Consider the following 19,663-nt stretch of genomic DNA (forward strand, 5'->3'; position numbering starts at 1 on the left):
TGGCCCCTCATATAAAAACAGTCTACTGGGTCGCCCTCGCAGCGCCACAAAATAACTCTTTATACTTAATTAGGTTGAAATATTTATCTGCGAAGAGTTCTGAAGGGTGACGTAAGCTATAGATTGATATGCGTATGGTACTTGGTAATATTTGGTGCCAGAAGATACCGGGGATGCAAGCGAGACAACTTTGAAGCCATGAATTGCTTGTGAACTCGGCGTCTTGGTTAGACACACTTGGGGCGGCCAGTAGCACATCCGCAGACGGACGGGCCTCGACTCGCTACTGCTAGCTGCTAACTAGCTAATGACTCCCCCTGCTATTATTCGCCACTTTGGATCGTTTTTGCTGCAATCCTGTTGAGTTCCTAGTTTCGATTTGAATGTGGGACGGGAAGACCGAAAGGACTCCTGAACATGGCTGTTACAAGGTAAAACCGGCCTACGTTATGCTAACGCATGATAGTTTTCATGTGTCGGACTTCACTTAAAACAATTGGCTAGCTAGCATACTTAGTGTGGCGTTCGATTTACCAAAGCAACGGCGTTGCGACAGCTATGCTATCCTAACCGCCGCTTTGCAAATACAGTGAAACGCCAGGGCAAAACTTGAGTCACTCGCCGTTGCACACATTCGCGATCATGTTAACGCTGGTTCCATATTACTTCATGTCATGGTGCAGCGTTGTCTACATACACCACAGCTTGATGTGTTGTGCTGAAGTTGCTCGATAGATGCGGGATAACAACAACATGATGACTGTTTGGATCAGCTAACACCCTAAACCTGAACAGCACTATTAAACTCTAAGTGTAGATGTAGAGGAGTAATTTTGATCAGCATCAATATACTTTTGAATTTTATCAGAATATTTTGTCAATTTTTCCCTGGCTGTGCACACGTAGAATGTTTTAAATGTTCTTTGTGCTAAGTCGTCTTGGTGTGACAGTGGATCTACCACTATGTTGTAGTTGAACTTCAAGTATTAGTTTTACCTGGGGGGGCAAAACCTGCACACCTCTAATCCACTACACTGTATTTATAGACTGCTTAAGTAAAGCACTGTAACCCCCCTGATCATTGGACATGTCTGCTCTCCCATGCATTCCTAAGCAACAATAAAATGTGAATTAATTGATTGGTGATCACAAAGTCTATTCTTGAATTACTGCTACTTCCAGGTTTACATCCCAGGTTCCTGTAATTGTAGATTAATTAATACTGGTTTATGCCGCCACTGCTGTGTTGCTTATTCTGTTTGTGTAGTTGGTGGTGATCTTATATGCATTTATTTCTAGACTTGATCGTTTGTTCATCCTCCTTGACACTGGAACAACACCAGTAACTAGGAAAGCAGCAGCCCAGCAGCTAGGAGAAGTGGTGAAACTCCACCCGCATGAGCTCAATAACCTAGTATCTAAGGTATGCTTGATTGTCTTGCATCAACTTAAAAAAGTTATTCAACTAGCTTGTTTGCCGGTGTGTTTTCAGTTGTAATTGTTCTGCTCATCTGACATCATCAATGCAATAAATTGGCTTTGTCTATTCTAAGGTCTTAACCTTTCTAAGGAGTCCCAACTGGGACACTCGTATAGCTGCAGGCCAAGCTGTAGAAGCTATTGTGAAAAATATTCCAGAGTGGAACCCTGCACCGAAGCCTAAAGAAGGTGATTGCCAAGGCTGGCCATATAAGCACTGCATGTTTGTTTGGTTTAGTTATGGACAATATAACAAAAATCTGGATGAATTTCAAACCAATCTGTAAAACTTTTAATTTTTGGTGAATACTCTTTGCTTTTGTTTAATAAAAACTATGCTTGGTATTTTTAATTGGAGAGCATCATTTATTTTATTTTTGTTATTCACTTTATGGTAGCCATGACATCTAACAAAAATATTTGGTCACTACTGATAGAAAATGAAGAGTAGCCATGCTTGCAAAGTTGTGTTTTGTTTCAAGAATAATAGTCCATGCTCACAGAGTGCCCTTTGTTTTAGTTTTTATTTATTTATAGAGAAATAAAGTTAATATGGGTATACCAAAGGTTTGTATCAATTCACTATAACAAAAGTTATATTTGTTTTCTTACAGAGTCATTGCCAGAGGATCCAGCTTGTGACAGGCTGAGTTTCTACCATTTTGACATTTCCCGCCTACTCAAGCATGGTGCATCTCTTCTGGGATCTGCTGGGGAGGAGTTTGAATTGCAGGATGACAAAATGTGTAAGTCAGGCCATCTTTACACAAGAACGATGACATGAAGACGCCATGTTGTTGTTTTTGTTTTTGAAGTGTTTTGCCTATTTACACAGAACTGAAAAAAGCCTGAAAGCATTTGTCATTTGCATCCCATTTGTAACCATGTACGCACAAACTGCTTTTCCTGGTGGTTTAATTTATAAGCATTTTTCTGATTGACTACTCTTAGAACACACTTAAGTAGAGAAGTGTTATCAAGCTTATTTTCTTGAGAGCCACACAATAGCCCTTTGTTCTACTTTTCATAATAGAATGTGACTTGAACATGACATAGCCATGACACACATTTTTGTGTTTGTTTAATACGCCGTTTGTTCCTGGTGAACCAGTCATGTTACCTAATTGGTTAATAGGTTCCCAACCATCAAGGCTGGAGTCGCAGATTCAGTGCTATTTAATTATTACTTCTCTCCGCTTTGCCCTAAGAGACCGGCCCATTTAGAGGAAGCAGTTCATTAATATGTTGTTGGCAGTACTATGTGTTAGCCAGGGGTGGTCAAGAGTCAGTCCGGGCTGGGGTGGCTAAATCAAAATGCCAGGGCACTTTTTTTTTCTTTTTCTTTTTTTTTTGTGCTAGTCCACCACTACCAACTGTCCTATATTTTCAGGTGAGATGGACCCCAAGGAACGTCTGGCCTGCCAAAGAAAACTTCTTCAGAAGAAGTTGGGACTTGACATAGGTGCTGCGATTGGCATGGACACGGAGGAGCTGTTTAATGACGAGGACCTCGATGATACCTGTCCAAGGCCTCACGGAAGCAAGATCACTGCAGGATCCAGCTCCCGTAATCATGTTGTAGGTCTTCATTTCAGCATGTGTAGGCTTCTGCTGCATTAGTTGTTCTTGTCTGTTCTATTTGGTTGGTCGGTGAGGAGTCAGGCAAATAATGCAAATGATACTCAGAGCTCAATATTATGTCCTTAGATGTTGCTTTGCAAGGCAAAGAAGGAAATGCTAAAATCAAATGTAGTTTAGATGGCTTCATGGTTAAAAAGTTCCAGTCCAAACAGTCACTGTTGGATAATTTGATTGACTGTTAACCTGTAATTAGCGTGCCAAGTTTTAATACTGTCTTACAGCACTCCTATAACTTTGAAAATCCTTGTTGTTAGTATTTTTTATATAGGATTTTAAAAAGCCGTTTCAGTAGATCAGACACTTGTAACTGTATCGATGCACCATTCATTTTGGTGCTCTTTAAAACTGTGTGTATTATCTCATGAAATAATGTAATCTTTTCAGCCTATTCAAGCTGCAGAATTCATAGACTCCGAATTCCGGCCGGGCATGAGCAATCGCCAGAAGAATAAGGCAAAGAGGCTGGCAAAGCTAGTTGCAAAACAAAAATCCAGAGACTTGGATCCGAATGAAAAAAGGTGAGACAAAGCTAGATGGGGAAACTGCACAGCGCATAGTTTTGCATTTATTTTTTGTTTAAATTTGTTTAAATCTAATCTTGTACCTTGTATGATGACCAGACTTCCCCAATCCTGGTGCTTGAGGGCCAGAGTCCTTCAGAGGTTGCAGGTTTGAGATGTTTCCGTCCTCCAACGCACCTGATTCTACAGATCGTTAACAGGTTTCTGCAGAGCTTGCTGATGATATGAATCAAGTGTGTTGGATTACGGAAACATCTAAAACCTCCTCCGGCCCTCGAGGACCAGGATTGGGGAAGCCTGTTGTAGACGGTCGTTGGCGTCACTCCACTTTACATATCAAAAAAGTTTAATATATAGGATACATTTTTAATAAGTATTTATTCGACGCTATCTATTGCGGTTAAGTTTTGTGTTTCTTTGTGGCAGCACCAAACCGTGATAATGATCGCGGAACTAGTTCAGTCATGCTGTATAGAACTGTCAGCTGCTAATGTGGCAGGCTGCTGAAAGTACATCCCTGTTTTTTTTTTTGGGGGGGATGTATACAAACAAATTAGGAAGAAATGCACTGTTTTCAACAGTATTTTTAATATTTGGCATGAAGGGCATACAAATGTTAACGTATGAAGTATTGTAAGGTGGGTTGTACACAGTTGATTGTCTATATTTTTGATACCATGATGACCTTTTACTTTCTTTTTTCACCCAGTAATGACAGTTTTGAAGGTGAGCCTGAAGAGAAACGAAGGAAAACCACCAACATAGTTATTGACCAGTCAGCAACGGAGCATAAGGTCCTACTAAACAAAGTTCCAGATAATGTCAGTCTGTCAGATGAGGTAAGGAAACAGGGAATTTATTGATAAATGTATCATTATCGTGTGAATTGTACTAATTATTACTAATCTCTTTCAAATATTTTTAGACACAAGAGTGGCCTTTGGAAAGCTTCAGTGAAGAGCTCTGCAATGACCTCTTTAATCCTTCATGGGAGGTAAAAAAAAATAGATGTTATTTAAGTCCTTAAAGCACTAGAGCAGCGTTTCACTAGTTAAAGTGGAGGGTCTTAAATAGTGTAAGGGATAGCACATACATGCTAAAATAGTTGAGTGAGGTCGTTGACTGAAGGGACAGCGCTAGCTAGGTTCCTTGAATCCTTCTCTTGAGGGCCTGCCGGGTGCGCCAGTGGCCCTAGTATTGTACAATTTTGGCTTTAAAAATAATGCTGCTCTCAAAAGGCAACTCTCGCAGTTCTTTGTGCCTAGTAGCTGCAACAACACAGTTTTGAGTTCCAGCGTATCCAGCAAGCGTTAAATTTTGGATATCAACGCAGGAGGAGCACGGTCATATTGTTCAATTACCTTAAAAATTATTCCCTTGCATTCAATAGTGAAACCGAAATTAATCCACATTGGAGTTTTGAATGAAACCAGTGCATCTGCAAAATATCGTCCTACGCTTGTGCTGTTTTACCGTGACGGGAGCTGTACTTTGAAGCTGTAACATTCACAAATGTGAGTGGGTGAATGCAAAACAGGCATCAATGCAGAACTCATTCTTCTAGTCATATGCCGTGCTGTATGTCTCCTCTCAAACCTTGTTCTGTCCAACTGCATTTGCCAATGAATATCTATCACTATAAATAACTACCGTGGGAGTATAGCAAACTCCCGTTGCATTAAAAAATGAAAATAAAAAAATGCTCCGCCATAAAATAGTACACAGATTCTCCACTCTGACCAAAAAGCCAGGGAGGAAAAAGGGGGAGGCATGTTGTAATTCATAAACCATTCACCTGATTTGGATGCAAATGCTTTCAGATTAAAGCCGGACGTCAGCATTTAAAGCAGATCTTGTTTCATTTCAAATCCATTGTGGTGTTAAGAGCCAAAAAGATGAGTTGTCTCGATCCTGTTGTTTACAGATCCGTCATGGTGCAGGCACTGGTCTTCGAGAAATCCTCAAGTCCCAAGGTGCTGGAGGTGGCAAGCTTGCAGGAAGCACTGCAGAGCAGGTTTATGAAAATTATGCATATGAGTTGATAATGTCTAGCAGGGGATTTCAGCACTAACTGTGGAACTCTTTTGTTGGCAAAGATACTGCGGCAGCATGAGGAGTGGATACAAGACCTCGTCATCCGTTTGTTGTGTGTCTTCGCTCTGGACCGCTTTGGAGATTTTGTATCTGATGAGGTTGGTCTGCATCACGCATATATCTGGTTTATCAAAAACAGTCACAATTTATTTTTGTATTGGGTCAACAACTTTTTCATACATTACAAAAAAGTTGTTCCATTCTTAATGACAATTCCTATTTAACCACAAATTAAAATAACAATGTATAAGCTACATTAAACCCGCAACCACATAAAAAAGTCCCAATTTCTCTCTTTTTTTTCTTCATTAAGACACAAAAAAGACAAAGAATCTGACCAACAGCAACACATCGTCACAATTCTTAGCAACGTTATAAGAATGTTAACATTGTTGCTTAGTTGGAAAAAAGTACCCAGACTTTGCTAAAGTAAAGTCACAACATAACACTCATGTTTGACAGATTTGTTGTAGGCATTCTACTTGAACCTTGTCAACCTCTGAAACAGGTAGTGGCGCCTGTCCGGGAGACATGTGCTCAGACGCTTGGTGTGGCTCTTCGCCACATGAATGAGACTGGTGTGTCCATGACGGTCGATGTCCTGCTGAAGCTGCTCAAAGAAGACCAGTGGGAGGTCCGTCATGGAGGCCTGCTCGGAATCAAATATGCTCTTGCAGTCCGACAGGTACCACCTGTTCAGTTTGGCTGTAGTAGACTGAGAAATGCGCGATTAGATCACCTTATGTTCATGAATGTGCTTTGTGACGGTGGTAGTGTTAGGTGAAGATGAACAGAATGCATTTTCCCCACATCATGGTTGCATTGGTATTTAATTTGAATAAATACAGTATTCTCTTGTGACGGATCTGCTCGAACCATTTGTCTTTTTTGTCTTGCGTCTTAGGACCTGATCTCCGTTTTACTCCCACGGCTGCTCCCTGCCATCACTGTGGGACTTCAAGACCTTGATGATGATGTCAGGGCTGTGGCTGCTGCAGCACTCATCCCTGTGGTGGAAGGATTGGTACAGCTACTGCCCAGTAAGGTTAGTTTTAGTCAGGCGCAGTACTGTTGCTTTGGAAAAACATGTAAAGTGCTTTAAGTTATTGTTTTCCTACATTCTTATCATCATCAAGGTTTCAATGTTAATAATGGAATTTTATGTTCACTACAGGTACCGTTCATCATAAACACATTGTGGGATGCTCTTTTGGATCTGGACGACCTCACTGCTTCCACCAACAGTATCATGACGTTGTTATCGTCTTTGCTCACCTACCCGCAGGTTCGACAGTGCAGGTTGGTCTAATTGAGGTTCACAGAGTAAAAGCTGATGGTAACAATTAGTTCAGTGTTTCTCAACCTTGTTGGAGGCCACCAGTTTCCTATGCACATTCACCAAACCCTTTTTTTTTGTTAAATTTTAAGACATGGGTATAGGGTTTAGTGATGAACAGAATCTGGCTCTCAGAAAGCTTTTTCTTGTATTCCCCATCTCCATGCAGCATAAGTGAGTATTTGTTTAGATTTGTTAGATAGCTAGTTGTGCTGGACTAGAAGTGCTTAACTTTGCATCGCAAATCATGCAGTTGGGACGCCGACTCCATCACTCACCTCAACTTTATATTTATGGAGCACTTTATAAGAACCACTGCTGTTTCCTTAAGATTGAACTTAAGCTGAGCTCACCAAATTTCTTGCAGCACTGTTAGGCCAAGCAGTGTAGCGTGGTTACCTGCAGCAAGTAATGAATTACTTAAATCGGGTGTGTGTGTCTTCACCTCTGTCGAACCCCTGAGACTGACTCACCAAATCCCTTTGGGTTTGACCGAAACCAGGTTAAGAACCACTGAATTAGTTCTTCATATAAAATGGCGGTGATCACTGTGAGACACATTTTGTTACTTACCGGTACGTTACAAGACACCTTATCACAAGATTCCATTGTTTTCTTTTGAATTTGAAACACTCACTGTTAGATAATGTTTTTTAAAATTTCGTTATGCAAATTAATTCTGAATACGTATTGGAATTGTGTTGATAAACCTTCTTGATCTTTCTAGTATGCAGCAGTCATTAACAGTGCTGGTCCCCCGGGTTTGGCCCTTCTTGAGACACACAATCTCATCAGTTAGACGAGCAGCACTGGAAACACTTTTCACACTGCTGTCAAAATCTGACCAGGTAAAGTTTGGATAAGGATAATTGGGAATTAAATGTCTAGTGAGGTGTAATAAATGTTTCAAAGATTGAATGTTTTTTTTTAATTATTATTCATTACTAAAATGTTGTTTGTATGGATGCTTGCTAATAATATTATCCAGAGCTGATATGCTTTGTCTTCATCAGAAATGTGCATTGTGGATCAACCCCATCCTACAAGATATGCTTCGCCACATTTTCCAGTCCTGTATATTAGAAAGCAATGAGGAAATTCTGGAACTGATCCAAAAGGTTTGTTGCATTGTGCCTGAGTACACATGACAATTTTATGTTTTTTTAATATTTTTTATAACTATTTTAGTTACCAGCCCCTAACTATGTTTAATGTTGTACTTGCTTCCAGGTGTGGACCGAGCTACTCTCTCAGGCCCCGCAACAGTTTGTGGTAGCAGCAAGCTGTCCATGGATGGGTGCCTGGCTTTGTCTTATGATGCAGGCCTCGCACCTTCCCATAGACCTCAACATGTTGCTTGAAGTCAAGGCCCGCTCCAAGGTTATTCTTTCTTTATATTTACCTGATCAGCAATTAATATGTAGAGCTCCTTAGACATTTCGTTGAGTACATTTGTGTTTATGTAACAGGATAAAGCTGGTTCAAAGGCACGCCAAGGGACCAACGCTGTAAAAGAAACGGTCCAGGAGTATATGGCAGGGGCAGAGACAGTGACCGATGACCCAGTATCAAGAGACTATGTGGTGATGCGTGCTCGCCTCATGGCTGCCAAGTAAGTCGGCATGATTTTACTGCTTGCATGCTTTTTTTTCTCCTGACCAGTGTGCCCCTTTTTCATGAATTTCAGCATGTGTATTTTTTGGGGGTGTAAATCTCTAATCAAGACCATTCGATACGTGGGGTTTGATCCAATACAAGGACGGTTCGATTTTAAAATGGAACGGACAGATTCATTAGTCAGTGTGCCGATGCACTCGCATCGTTAAACTCTAAACCGGATTTTCGTTTCAAATCGTTTTTTGGTACACCCCTAGTATTTTAATTTTCTTATTTTGAAGAGTTTCTCTGATCTCTTTCCTCCAGATTGCTGGGGGCTCTGTGTAGGTGTATTTGTGAGCCTCACCTCAATGCTGCATCTCAGGAGATCCGTCCAGCTGAGTCTCTGGGCCAGTTGTTGCTCTTTCACCTGAATTCAAAGTCTGCTCTGCAGCGAATAGCTGTAGCTCTTGTACTATGCGAGTGGGCTGGTCTGCAAAAGGTGAAACACTGACTTTTGTTTTCTCTTTTTGTGCATGAGGCCACTAGTCATATATTTTAAAATCAAATATTGATTCAGTCTTTCGATCTTTCCCAATCAGGATTGCCAGATGGTGTCAAGCACGGTGCAGCCTCGTCTTCTCGCCATCCTGTCAGAGCAGTTGTATTACGATGAGATTGCCATCCCGTTCACACGCATGCAGAATGAGTGCAAGCAGCTCATCGCCTTGCTATCTGAGGCTAACATAGACGTCCAAGACCGCCTCAATTGTAGTGTTTTCACTATTGATCAAGCCAATGAGCTGGTATGATCACCAACACACATTGCAATACATGATCACACGTGTATTTTCTGCACATGAAAATGTATTTTTATTTGATAGCTACAATGCATGAGGATTGAGCTGTATATTTTGTAATACATGACTCATGTTCCCGTCTGCCTTGTCAGTGGGTGGATGGCAGGCATCTGAAGGAGGCAATTGTATCTTGTATGTGGTCTTTGGCTTATAAATCTTGCATATTGTTGTTCGAGCCTCACTCCCAATATCTACACACTTGTGTATTTATAATATATTTTTAAAAAGCTTCCCACAGCCTGATGCGATGGTAGCCCTGAAGCTGGGTTGTGCTGGACAGTATCATGTATATTACATTCATATACAAGGGAGTTCTTGTTTTTTGTTTTTTTACAGCACTGACATTAAAATATAAACAAAACATTTTTTTTTTTTTTAATAATTGTCACAACTCCACCCTTCTGCTTATTCCCTAGTTAACCACCATCTTCACGGACTCAACAGCCGGTTTGAATATGAAGGCAAAACCGTGGCAGGTATTGGACTGTAAACGGCAGCAGGCTCAAGCCACGGTCATGGAAACCAGCAATGAATGGCAGCAGCTTCATCTCAGAGTGCACATGTTCACCGCTTGTGCAGTGATCAACCTGCAAGTGCTTCCTGACAAACTCAACCCGCTGGTCCGGCCTCTGATGGAGTCCATCAAGCGGGAGGAGAACACGCTTATTCAGGGCTACGCCGCGTCTTTCATTGCCAAGCTACTGCAGCAGTGTTGTGGACGCTCACCATGTCCCAACCCAAAGATACTCAAAAACCTCTGCGCATCCGTCTGTGCAGACTCCTCAGTTACCCCTTCATCTGCTTGTCCTGTACCACCCACACAGGAAAATTCTAAAGGTAACAGCACTTGAAAGCTAAAAACGTTGATGCGATGTTAAATGAGGTCGCACTGCATGAATCTGTCAGTTGAAGTTGTTGTGTGGTTATCCTGATTACTACTAACTGATTTATTTTCCATGTTTGACATCAGGCAGTGGTTTGGACAAAGACTGCCTGCATCACATGGTTAACAAAACTCGAGGCATCATGACTCTGTACCGTCACCAAAGGGCAGCATTTGCAATCACCAGTAAAAGGGGCCCGGTTCCAAAATCGGCCAAGACTCCCGCCTCTGACCTTCCTCCAGGCAGCACCATTGGCGTTGACAATGAGGAGGTATGGAGGGATGAGTTGATGTAATATTAAGATGCCGGACTGGTTTTGCCCATACTATATTTTTCTTCTTTTAGAGGAAGCCATGTCTTATTCAAAGGAGAGGGGCGGAGTTCTCCCTAACAACCATTGCAAGGCACTTCGGTGTTGACCTGACCAAGTCCCTGCCGTACCTTTGGGAAAACACAGTGGGGCCTTTAAGGATCGCAGTTAATGAAAATCATGCTATCGGTATGTTGAATTATAACATTGATGAGCTTCATGCTTTTGTAAGTGTCACTGTTGTGTATAATGCATAAAAAATGCTAAGGCCCGACCGATACCGATTTTTGACCCAAAAAATGCAAATTGGCTGATTAATTTAAAAACATATATAATGTTTAAAGTAATTTCTTTCTTCAATGACCGTCAATTATACTGAGATTTTCACTATTGCAGGCCTGTCGTAATTAGTGGAGGTTATCTGTAAATAAATAGAAAAACATCCCTTTTCAGTTCCCATAATGCATTGTGTGACACATATTTCATTACTGTATATGTATTTAAGGATACAAGGTTATGGTATACACTATGAAAGGGCAGCGCCGATACCGGGCCTTATTTCAAGGTATCTTGTATTCGCAATGGCAGCCTCTTGTGGCCGTTTTACGATCAGGAATTTGAAATAAGACGACTAGAAAATTGCCATTAATTTTATGCAATTTTAAGGAAAAAAGCTGTATTGGGATACATACGTCATTCTTTCAAATAATATGTCATTATTTTTGGGGGGAAATTTGATTAATCAAAATACTAGTGGTATTGGTGACTACAGTACTAGTATTTGCTCTGGTATCAGTCTGAAAAAAAGTGATCAAACATCTCTAGTATAGATTTATATGTAATAAATAATGAGACTAGTATTAACATATGTTCAACTTAAGTCATGTATGACTCATGGGGGACATATTGTGTGATATGTAGGGATGTAACCAAATCCAAACATCACAATGCGCGATATATATATATAACAATATGAAAGTCACAATACGATAATTATCACGATATTGTGGGGGAGGTTGGCGATACAAAAAAGGTCACAATATTGTAAAAATAAAAAAAGCTCATACAAAAAATACACAATATTGTGCTTTTGTACATTACAACAATGAAAATCTATAAATAAAATATAATATATATATTGAGGCACTTGCTAATGCAAGCACACATTGATTTCCTACACATATTGGCTCTGTTCACAAGCATATTACGTTCCCCTTCATCTGACCATTAGCGTGGATTTTAAACATAGAAGGGCCAAAACATGCCCTGTGAAAATGAAACCGCATTAAAAAAAAAAAATAGCCAAAGGGTGCTAGAACTGCACAAATGGAAATCAACCCGACTTTTTTAACAGATTACTGCTTTTAATATCGTGCCATGATGACCACGATATATTGTGACAGTTTTAATATCGATATCACGATTTTGCCATTATAGTTACATCCCTAATTTTATGTGGTTTAAGGGACTTTTTTTTTGTGTTCCAGATAGGCATATTCAGTTGGAAAGAGGCGACGCTGCAGCTCAGGAACTGGTGAACTCGCTACAAGTGCTTGAAGTCATGACTGGAGCAATGTCCCATGAGCTCAAACCTCTGGTATGATTTAACCACCATGGCCGTTCTTGGTGTTTCAATGACATGATCGCAAATTCTGTTCCAATAAATGTGTTGAAGTAATTCCTTGGGCCACCCACTTCTAGGCTCACAATATTTAGTTGCAGAGGGATTACTCAAAAGTTATTTCTCTAAATGTTCACGTTTTGTTTTCTGCTCAATTTTAGCTGCTGGAACACCTTCCTCACCTGTTTACCTGCCTACAGCATCCTTACACAGCGGTGCGTCACATGGCAGCACGATGTGTGGGTGTCCTTAGTAAAATATCCATGCTGGAGACCATGGATGTATTTCTTGAGTGTGTCCTACCCTGGTTAGCTGCTATTCATGACTGCACCAAACAGGAGGGGGCCATCGAGGCTTTGGCTTGTATCCTTCACACGCTGTCACATGACTCTCTTTGATTTCCATTCAAGAAATGGTGCATTTGAAGGAAGGCGTTGAGATTGTCCTTGACTGACGTACTTTCAGGTGTGATGGAGCAGTTGGATGTGGATATTGTGCCCTACATTGTACTGCTGGTCGTACCCGTGTTAGGGCGTATGAGCGATCCGAGTGACAGCATTCGTTTCATGGCTACGCAGTGCTTTGCTACGCTCATTCGTCTATTGCCGCTTGAGGTAGGAACACACGAATAAGAACCCTACATGCGGTGTTTCTCACACTGATGTATTTTAAGGGACTGTTGAGCACTTTCCCCCCCCATTCTGAGGTGGTCTACTTGTTTCCCAGGCAGGTATACCGGACCCTCCTGCCATGTCTGCCGACCTGATCCGACAGAAGGCCAGAGAGCGACACTTCTTGGAACAACTGCTTGATGGTAGAAAGCTCGAGAATTACAACATCCCTGTGCCCATTAAAGCAGAGCTCAGGAAGTACCAGCAGGTATGAATCTTTTTCAGGGTCTGCTGATACATTTTTTTATTTTTTTATTTTTTTTAACTTCCCTTACAAACTCACTGTTCAGACATATTTGCCTTTAAATGATTTGTGAGGGCACGTCATGTGATTTCATTATTCCGATCCCTTCATACTATGTCCAGTAAAAAAAGAAAGTGGCCGGACCAATATGTGCAATATGAATTATTAGTGTTAATTTTATCAGCCATTTTCAAATTTAGTCTTGGTTTTAGTCCAGTTTTAATCACACTTTAGTTTTTCATAGTCAACCTCATCCAGTTTTTTTGTCACCTTTTAGCCGACTATAAGTCTAGCATTTTAGTCTTTATCTTAGTCCAAGAGAACATCATTTTGTTTAGTTTTAGTCAAAAACTGTCAACATTGTAGTCTAGTTTTAGTCAGGACAATCATTTTACCCTTTTACGTTTTTTGGTCAGCAGATATTTCCATCTAATCTAAAACTGCGTCACATAAAAATTCTCATCTTTTTGATGAAAAACAACTTCACACATAATTACAATATATCAAGTGGCTATTATGACTCATGCTACAAGCTAGTAAGTTAGTTGCATTGCTTAGCGGTCGGTTTAATGTTATTGTTGGAACGTTATAGCTCTTGGATTAATGTTGCGTTATAAACAACCACCACCAAACCTTTAACCTGTTAATCGCGCCTTTTGTGGTGAACTGCGACGTGTCTTTTCAGGTTTATGTGTCCATAGATCATGTCTTCTCTTTCTTCCAGGCTAAGCAAAGCATGGCTTATTTATTTATTATAATCTTTCAACGTGAATCCACCTCCTGTCTGTTCCATGTGATTTTCCACGTGGCACTTGCTAGCTGCTGATTTGAAAGGGCACCCCCTCTTGTCACTCAGTGTTAGTGACAGATTAGCACGGACAGGATGTTACAAAATCCTAATTTTAATCTTGTCTTTGTTCTTGAACTAAAATGTCCATATATTTTAGTCTATTTTTTATTGAGTGAGCTACATTTTCGTCTCGTCTTTATTAGTTGACGAAAATGCATACTGAATTTAGTGGGTTTTATTCTAGTCTAGTTTTCGTACTGTAGAAAAAATGTGTGTTGACGAAAATATTTTTATTTCATTTTCAGAAACGAAATTAACACTAATTCACATCTATAACAGAATGTATGGTGTTCCACAGGGTTGGTTGTTGGGCATCTGCTCTTTTTTTATTGTATCTACTGCTCCTGGGTTCCATCTTAAGAAAACAGTGCTGGTGGTTTTAAATTGATATATATATATATATATATATATATATATATATATATATATATATATATATATATATATATATATATAATATAATCACTCAAGCACACAAGATTCATGAGTGAAAACACCATCATTGTGTCTTTTAGGATGGTGTGAACTGGTTGTCCTTCCTCAACAAGTACAAGCTACACGGCATCCTCTGCGATGACATGGGCCTCGGCAAGACTCTGCAGTCCATCTGCATTCTAGCAGGAGATCACTACCTCAGGTACTGCACACAGCCCAAATGTCAACGCATCACTTGGTGGAAATGCAACCTGAATTTGAAATGAGCTGGAGTCAGCCTTCTGATTGGTTGATGGCTTTTCAGGGCTCAGGAATATGCCAAGACAAAGGCGGCAGACTGCAGCCCACTGCCCTCGCTCGTGGTGTGCCCGCCCACACTGACTGGTCACTGGGTGGATGAGGTCGGAAAGTTTTGCGCCAAAGAGTACCTCAATCCGCTGCACTACACTGGTCCACCTACAGAGAGAATGCTGTGAGCTCGTATGAGTGTGTGGAATGTCTTATTCCTAGAAACACGCAACACAAAATTTGAATGAGCATTTGTTTTGCTTTCAGGTTACAACACCAGGTGAAGAAACACAATCTTGTCGTTGCATCCTATGATGTTGTGCGAAATGATATTGACTTTTTTAAGTGAGTACCCTCCAGATTCCTCGTTTTTATTATTTCAAAGAGCATCTTAACATCATAACATGGGTTTGATTTCCACTTTTGCAGAAATGTAAAATTCAATTACTGTATTCTTGATGAAGGTCATATCATCAAAAACGGCAAAACCAAACTTTCCAAAGCCATAAAACAATTGGCTGCCAATTTCCGAGTCATCTTGTCAGGAACGCCCATTCAGGTGAGGTCCTTCTTGCCATGTTTTTATTTACTGATCAAGTACTTAAGACTTTCTGTCCTCATCTCATCCCCCAGAATAACGTTCTGGAGCTCTGGTCCCTCTTCGACTTCCTCATGCCGGGCTTCCTGGGGACGGAGCGCCAGTTTGCCGCGCGTTACGGCAAACCGATCCTGGCCAGTCGTGACGCCAAAAGTTCCTCACGGGAACAAGAGGCCGGTATGGCGGCTCCCTTCTCCTTCCTCCAAATGCTTGTATGATGCCAATGTGATTCGAACGTTCTTTTTCTCTCTCCCTGCAGGCGTTCTGGCCATGGAGGCGCTTCATCGGCAAGTGTTACCCTTCCTTTTGAGAAGGATGAAAGAGGATGTACTGCAGGACCTTCCTCCCAAAATAATTCAGGACTACTATTGTAACTTGAGTCCTCTGCAGGTCTGTCACATTAGTTGTCACTTTTCATTCTATCAAAGTATCAGATACACAGTGTGTACAGGCTTATATTTTTCATACAAACTTTCCATACAAACTTTCAGGTTCAGCTCTATGAAGACTTTGCCAAGTCTCGAGCCAAGGCGAGCGTAGACGACAGCATCTCGGTTACCGCTGCAGAGCAAGAGGAAAAGCCCAAACTGAAGGCCACAGGTCACGTCTTCCAGGTACATTTCCTCAACACCACTGACAACTATGGCACTGATTCTCAACTGGGGGATCGGGTCCCAAAAGAGGATTGCGTACAGGTAGTAAAAAAAAAAAAAAACTACAATTAGGGCTGCAACTCATGATTATTTTAATAATTATTCTCTTGATTCTTTTGTCGAGCAATTGATGAATCGTGTAAAAAACAAAACAAAAAAAAGTGCACATTTCCGTGCCTTTATTCAAAATCAGGACATTACAAATTGACAATGCAGAAAATATAGACAATTATGGTCATTATGATTCAGTTACTGTGTTGATCTTTAACATGTTAAAAATAGGCAAAAATGTTGATCGTTGTTTTCCAAAGTGTTTATTTTGATTCAACACAAAGCGAATCAGTCCATTTAAATGGACAAGTATTAGATATTTACTGTTGAGAAGCTCAAATTCCTAGCATTTGGACAGTTTTGCGGCGCTGCGAGACCGCCAGGCCTATAAAGCACTGGTGGAAACCCTGTACGTATTTTCTGAAAGTGCGACAACAGATGAGAACCACTTGATGATCTGTAGGACTTTGTTGCTGTTATTTGAAAGTGATTAACGGCTATATAAATAAACTTGACTTGCTCCAACTTTCAGGCCCTGCAGTACCTACGGAAACTGTGCAATCACCCAAGGTTGGTGTTGACCGCACAGCATCCAGAGTACAAACGCGTCACTGAGCAGCTAGCAGGCCAAAACTCTAACCTGCGGGACATTCAGCACGCTCCTAAACTTTCTGCACTAAAACAGGTGATTCACTTTTATTTGGTACTCTTCAATGCAGCAAATAAGCATACATCACACATTTTTAATCGCTATATATATATATATATTTTTTTATGTTTGGTGTTTCGGGTTCTGTTTAATCAATGAATTTCTGTGTCCAGTTGCTCCTCGACTGCGGACTCGGTGGTGGGGGTTCCGAAGGGAGCACTGAGGCAGTGGTGGCTCAGCATCGGGTGCTCATTTTCTGTCAGCTAAAGAGTATGCTGGATATTGTTGAGCATGACCTCCTGAAACCCAAAATGCCCTCAGTCACATACCTGAGGCTGGATGGTAGTGTGCAGGCCGGCCTGCGCCATGCCATCGTCTCACGGTGGGTCTTCAGTGCTGCTTCACACAGTTACTCTGCCATTCAACCGCCCTTCTAAATCTGGACTTTTCTGCTCCAGGTTTAACAATGACCCGTCCATTGATGTGCTTTTACTGACCACACATGTTGGTGGTCTTGGTCTGAACCTGACTGGTGCTGACACGGTGGTGTTTGTGGAACATGACTGGAACCCAATGAGGGACCTGCAGGCCATGGACCGTGCTCATAGGATAGGCCAGGTACACACTTGAGGCCATGCTGCCGTGGGATATAATCAGTGATGCCAGTAACAAGTTACTAAGTAGTGTGTTACTCTAAAAAAGAAAAAGAAGGGTAAAAAAAGCAAATTTTTGAGTAAAACGCATTACTATCGCCATTTGAGTAATCTCACTACAGTTACTGCAGTTCTCGTAAACGCTAAAAGTTAATTTGTGGAACATATTTGCTCCTACATTCAAGTAACAACTGAGAAAGAGCAAGAGAGAAACTTGTGATACCTTTCGCCATTAAAGAAAGTAATCAGCAAAGTAACTAATTTACTTTTTAAAGCAAGTAATTGGTAAGGTAATTTACTTTTTAAAGCAAGTCATCAATAATGAAGTTACTCTTTAAAGCAAGTAATGAGTAAAGCAACTTACCTTTTAGAGTAATTAATTAGTGATTAGTTACTCTATAAAGCAATTCATCAGTAAAGTAACCAAGTTACTTTTTAAACAAGTAATCAGCAATCTATTTGCTCTTTAAAGCAAGTAATAAGTAAAGTAACAGTTTTTAACGTCAGGAATCAATAAGGTAATTTAGTTATTTTTTAAAGCAAGTAATCAGTAGTTACACTTTAAAGTAATTAATCAGTATGGTAAAGTTACTTTAATAAAAAGTAATCAGTAATTCTTAAAAAATTCATCAGTAATTTAGCTACTCTTTAAAGAAAGCAATCAATAAAGTAACTAATTTACTTTTTAAAACAAGGACTCGTTAAGGTAATTAAGTAACTTTTTAAAGCTATAATTTATTCACTCTTTAAAGCAAGCAACCAGTATCAGTATGGTAACTGTTACTTTTTAAAGCAAGTAATCTTTAATTTATTACCCTTTAGAAAAAGTCATTATTAAAGTAACTAAGTTACTTTTTAAAGCAAGGAAACACTAATGTATTTACTATAAAAAAAAGTAATCGGTAAAGTAGCTTAGTTACTTAGATCAAGGAATCAGTAAGGTAATTTAGTTTTTTTTTTTTTTTTAAGCAAGGAATCAGTAATTTATTTACTCTAAAGAAAGTGATCAGTAAAGTAACTTAGATATGTTACTGCCTTGCTCTCAAGGTAGCTGTGGCAACTCTGACTATGGTGATCAGCACTGGTGACCAATGGCAAAAGTGTAACCGAAGTGGCAGGGGTGGTGCCGAGGTCCTCATCTAAAACACGCCTGTTGTTTTGTGTCGTGCAGAAACGGGTCGTGAACGTGTACAGGCTCATCACTCGAGGCACCCTCGAGGAGAAGATCATGGGCCTGCAGAAGTTCAAGATGAATATAGCAAACACCATCATCAGTCAGGAGAATGCCAGCCTGCAAAGCATGGGAACGGACCAGCTCCTCAACCTCTTCACACTTGACGAAGTAGCTTCGAATGGTTTCTATTTATTAACCGTAGAGCAGAGAGCTGAATGAACATGTTTGTATTTGTTGTCTTGTAGGGCGACAGAAGTGAGAGGGCTGAACAGTCCACATCGACCTCAGGAAAGACCTCCATGAAGTCGGTGCTGGACGGTCTGGGAGAGCTCTGGGACCAGCAACAATATGACAGCGAGTACAACCTGGACAGCTTCATGCACTCCCTGCAATAGCGCCGCATCACCTCACATACTTTCCTGACATCACATCGACTGACCAAGCAGGACCTGGTCAGAATCTGACAAATACCTGCAGGAACCTCTTCAATCCAAGTGTCAATAATCGTGCTCCAAAGTTGATTTGCAAACTGTTATTCTCAGATGTCTCCATAATTTACAAAGCTGCGAACGTAATAGGTTTGGACGTGTCATCTCAGCAGCATAGAAGCACTTCAGAATCCAGTCAACCACTCATGTTAAACTTCACCAATCCACACAAGTGACCAACCAGCTTGATGTCGCACTACACTTTGTCATCAGATGGTCTGAGCGCCTCCTCCCATCCACCAGATAGCGCTATTTTTTTTTTTGTTATTCAGAACTCTCAGAACCAGCGAAAAGACTGATCCTCCAATTGTTGTTTAAAATGAGGTGTGGAAAAGCTCGTCACACAGAAAAAAACTTTTTCAGAGGCCAAGCTGAAAATGGTTTCTGAAATGGCAAGTATTTTAAAAGAATGGACATGTACATATATCTGTAAAAGCTGCTTTTTGTTTATGATAGTGGAATTGGAATAAATTCTACAAACCATTTGAGCTACATCATGCAACTGACTGTTTTGTACTACCGAAAAATAACAAGCAAACAAAAACTGAGCAGAAATCATCCTTGTAT

At 40.5% G+C, this 19,663-nt stretch overlaps 1 protein-coding gene across 1 annotated transcript; it reads left to right on the forward strand.

Annotated features, from left to right (window-relative positions):
- On the forward strand, window positions 1–19,588 carry btaf1 (BTAF1 RNA polymerase II, B-TFIID transcription factor-associated). The gene is made up of 38 exons (XM_086093636.1): window positions 1–431; window positions 1,300–1,423; window positions 1,554–1,668; window positions 2,094–2,225; window positions 2,870–3,057; window positions 3,505–3,638; window positions 4,351–4,480; window positions 4,567–4,635; window positions 5,566–5,655; window positions 5,738–5,833; window positions 6,244–6,420; window positions 6,640–6,780; window positions 6,910–7,034; window positions 7,799–7,919; window positions 8,085–8,189; window positions 8,302–8,451; window positions 8,541–8,683; window positions 8,995–9,169; window positions 9,270–9,473; window positions 9,944–10,364; window positions 10,498–10,682; window positions 10,757–10,910; window positions 12,209–12,318; window positions 12,504–12,705; window positions 12,808–12,956; window positions 13,069–13,221; window positions 14,623–14,744; window positions 14,847–15,014; window positions 15,098–15,175; window positions 15,260–15,389; window positions 15,464–15,605; window positions 15,688–15,818; window positions 15,920–16,042; window positions 16,665–16,817; window positions 16,955–17,163; window positions 17,240–17,399; window positions 18,606–18,776; window positions 18,854–19,588. Exons 1-38 carry the CDS (start codon window positions 418–420, stop codon window positions 19,001–19,003), a joined length of 5,544 nt encoding a protein of 1,847 aa, XP_085949762.1. The 5' UTR covers window positions 1–417; the 3' UTR covers window positions 19,004–19,588.
- The last annotated feature ends 75 nt before the right edge of the window (window positions 19,589–19,663 follow it).

Source organism: Leptonotus elevatus, chromosome 13, assembly GCF_054856555.1.
Source record: "Leptonotus elevatus isolate MCC_2025b chromosome 13, RoL_Lele_1.0, whole genome shotgun sequence".
In the NCBI taxonomy this organism is placed as follows: domain Eukaryota; kingdom Metazoa; phylum Chordata; class Actinopteri; order Syngnathiformes; family Syngnathidae; genus Leptonotus; species Leptonotus elevatus.

Bases quoted from the DNA above. Each gene is read 5' to 3' on its own strand.
- btaf1 (XM_086093636.1), top strand. The intron at 5,656-5,737 runs GTTTATGAAAAT...TTGTTGGCAAAG, and splicing joins CAGGAAGCACTGCAGAGCAG to ATACTGCGGCAGCATGAGGA. The intron at 9,170-9,269 runs GTGAAACACTGA...TTTCCCAATCAG, and splicing joins AGTGGGCTGGTCTGCAAAAG to GATTGCCAGATGGTGTCAAG.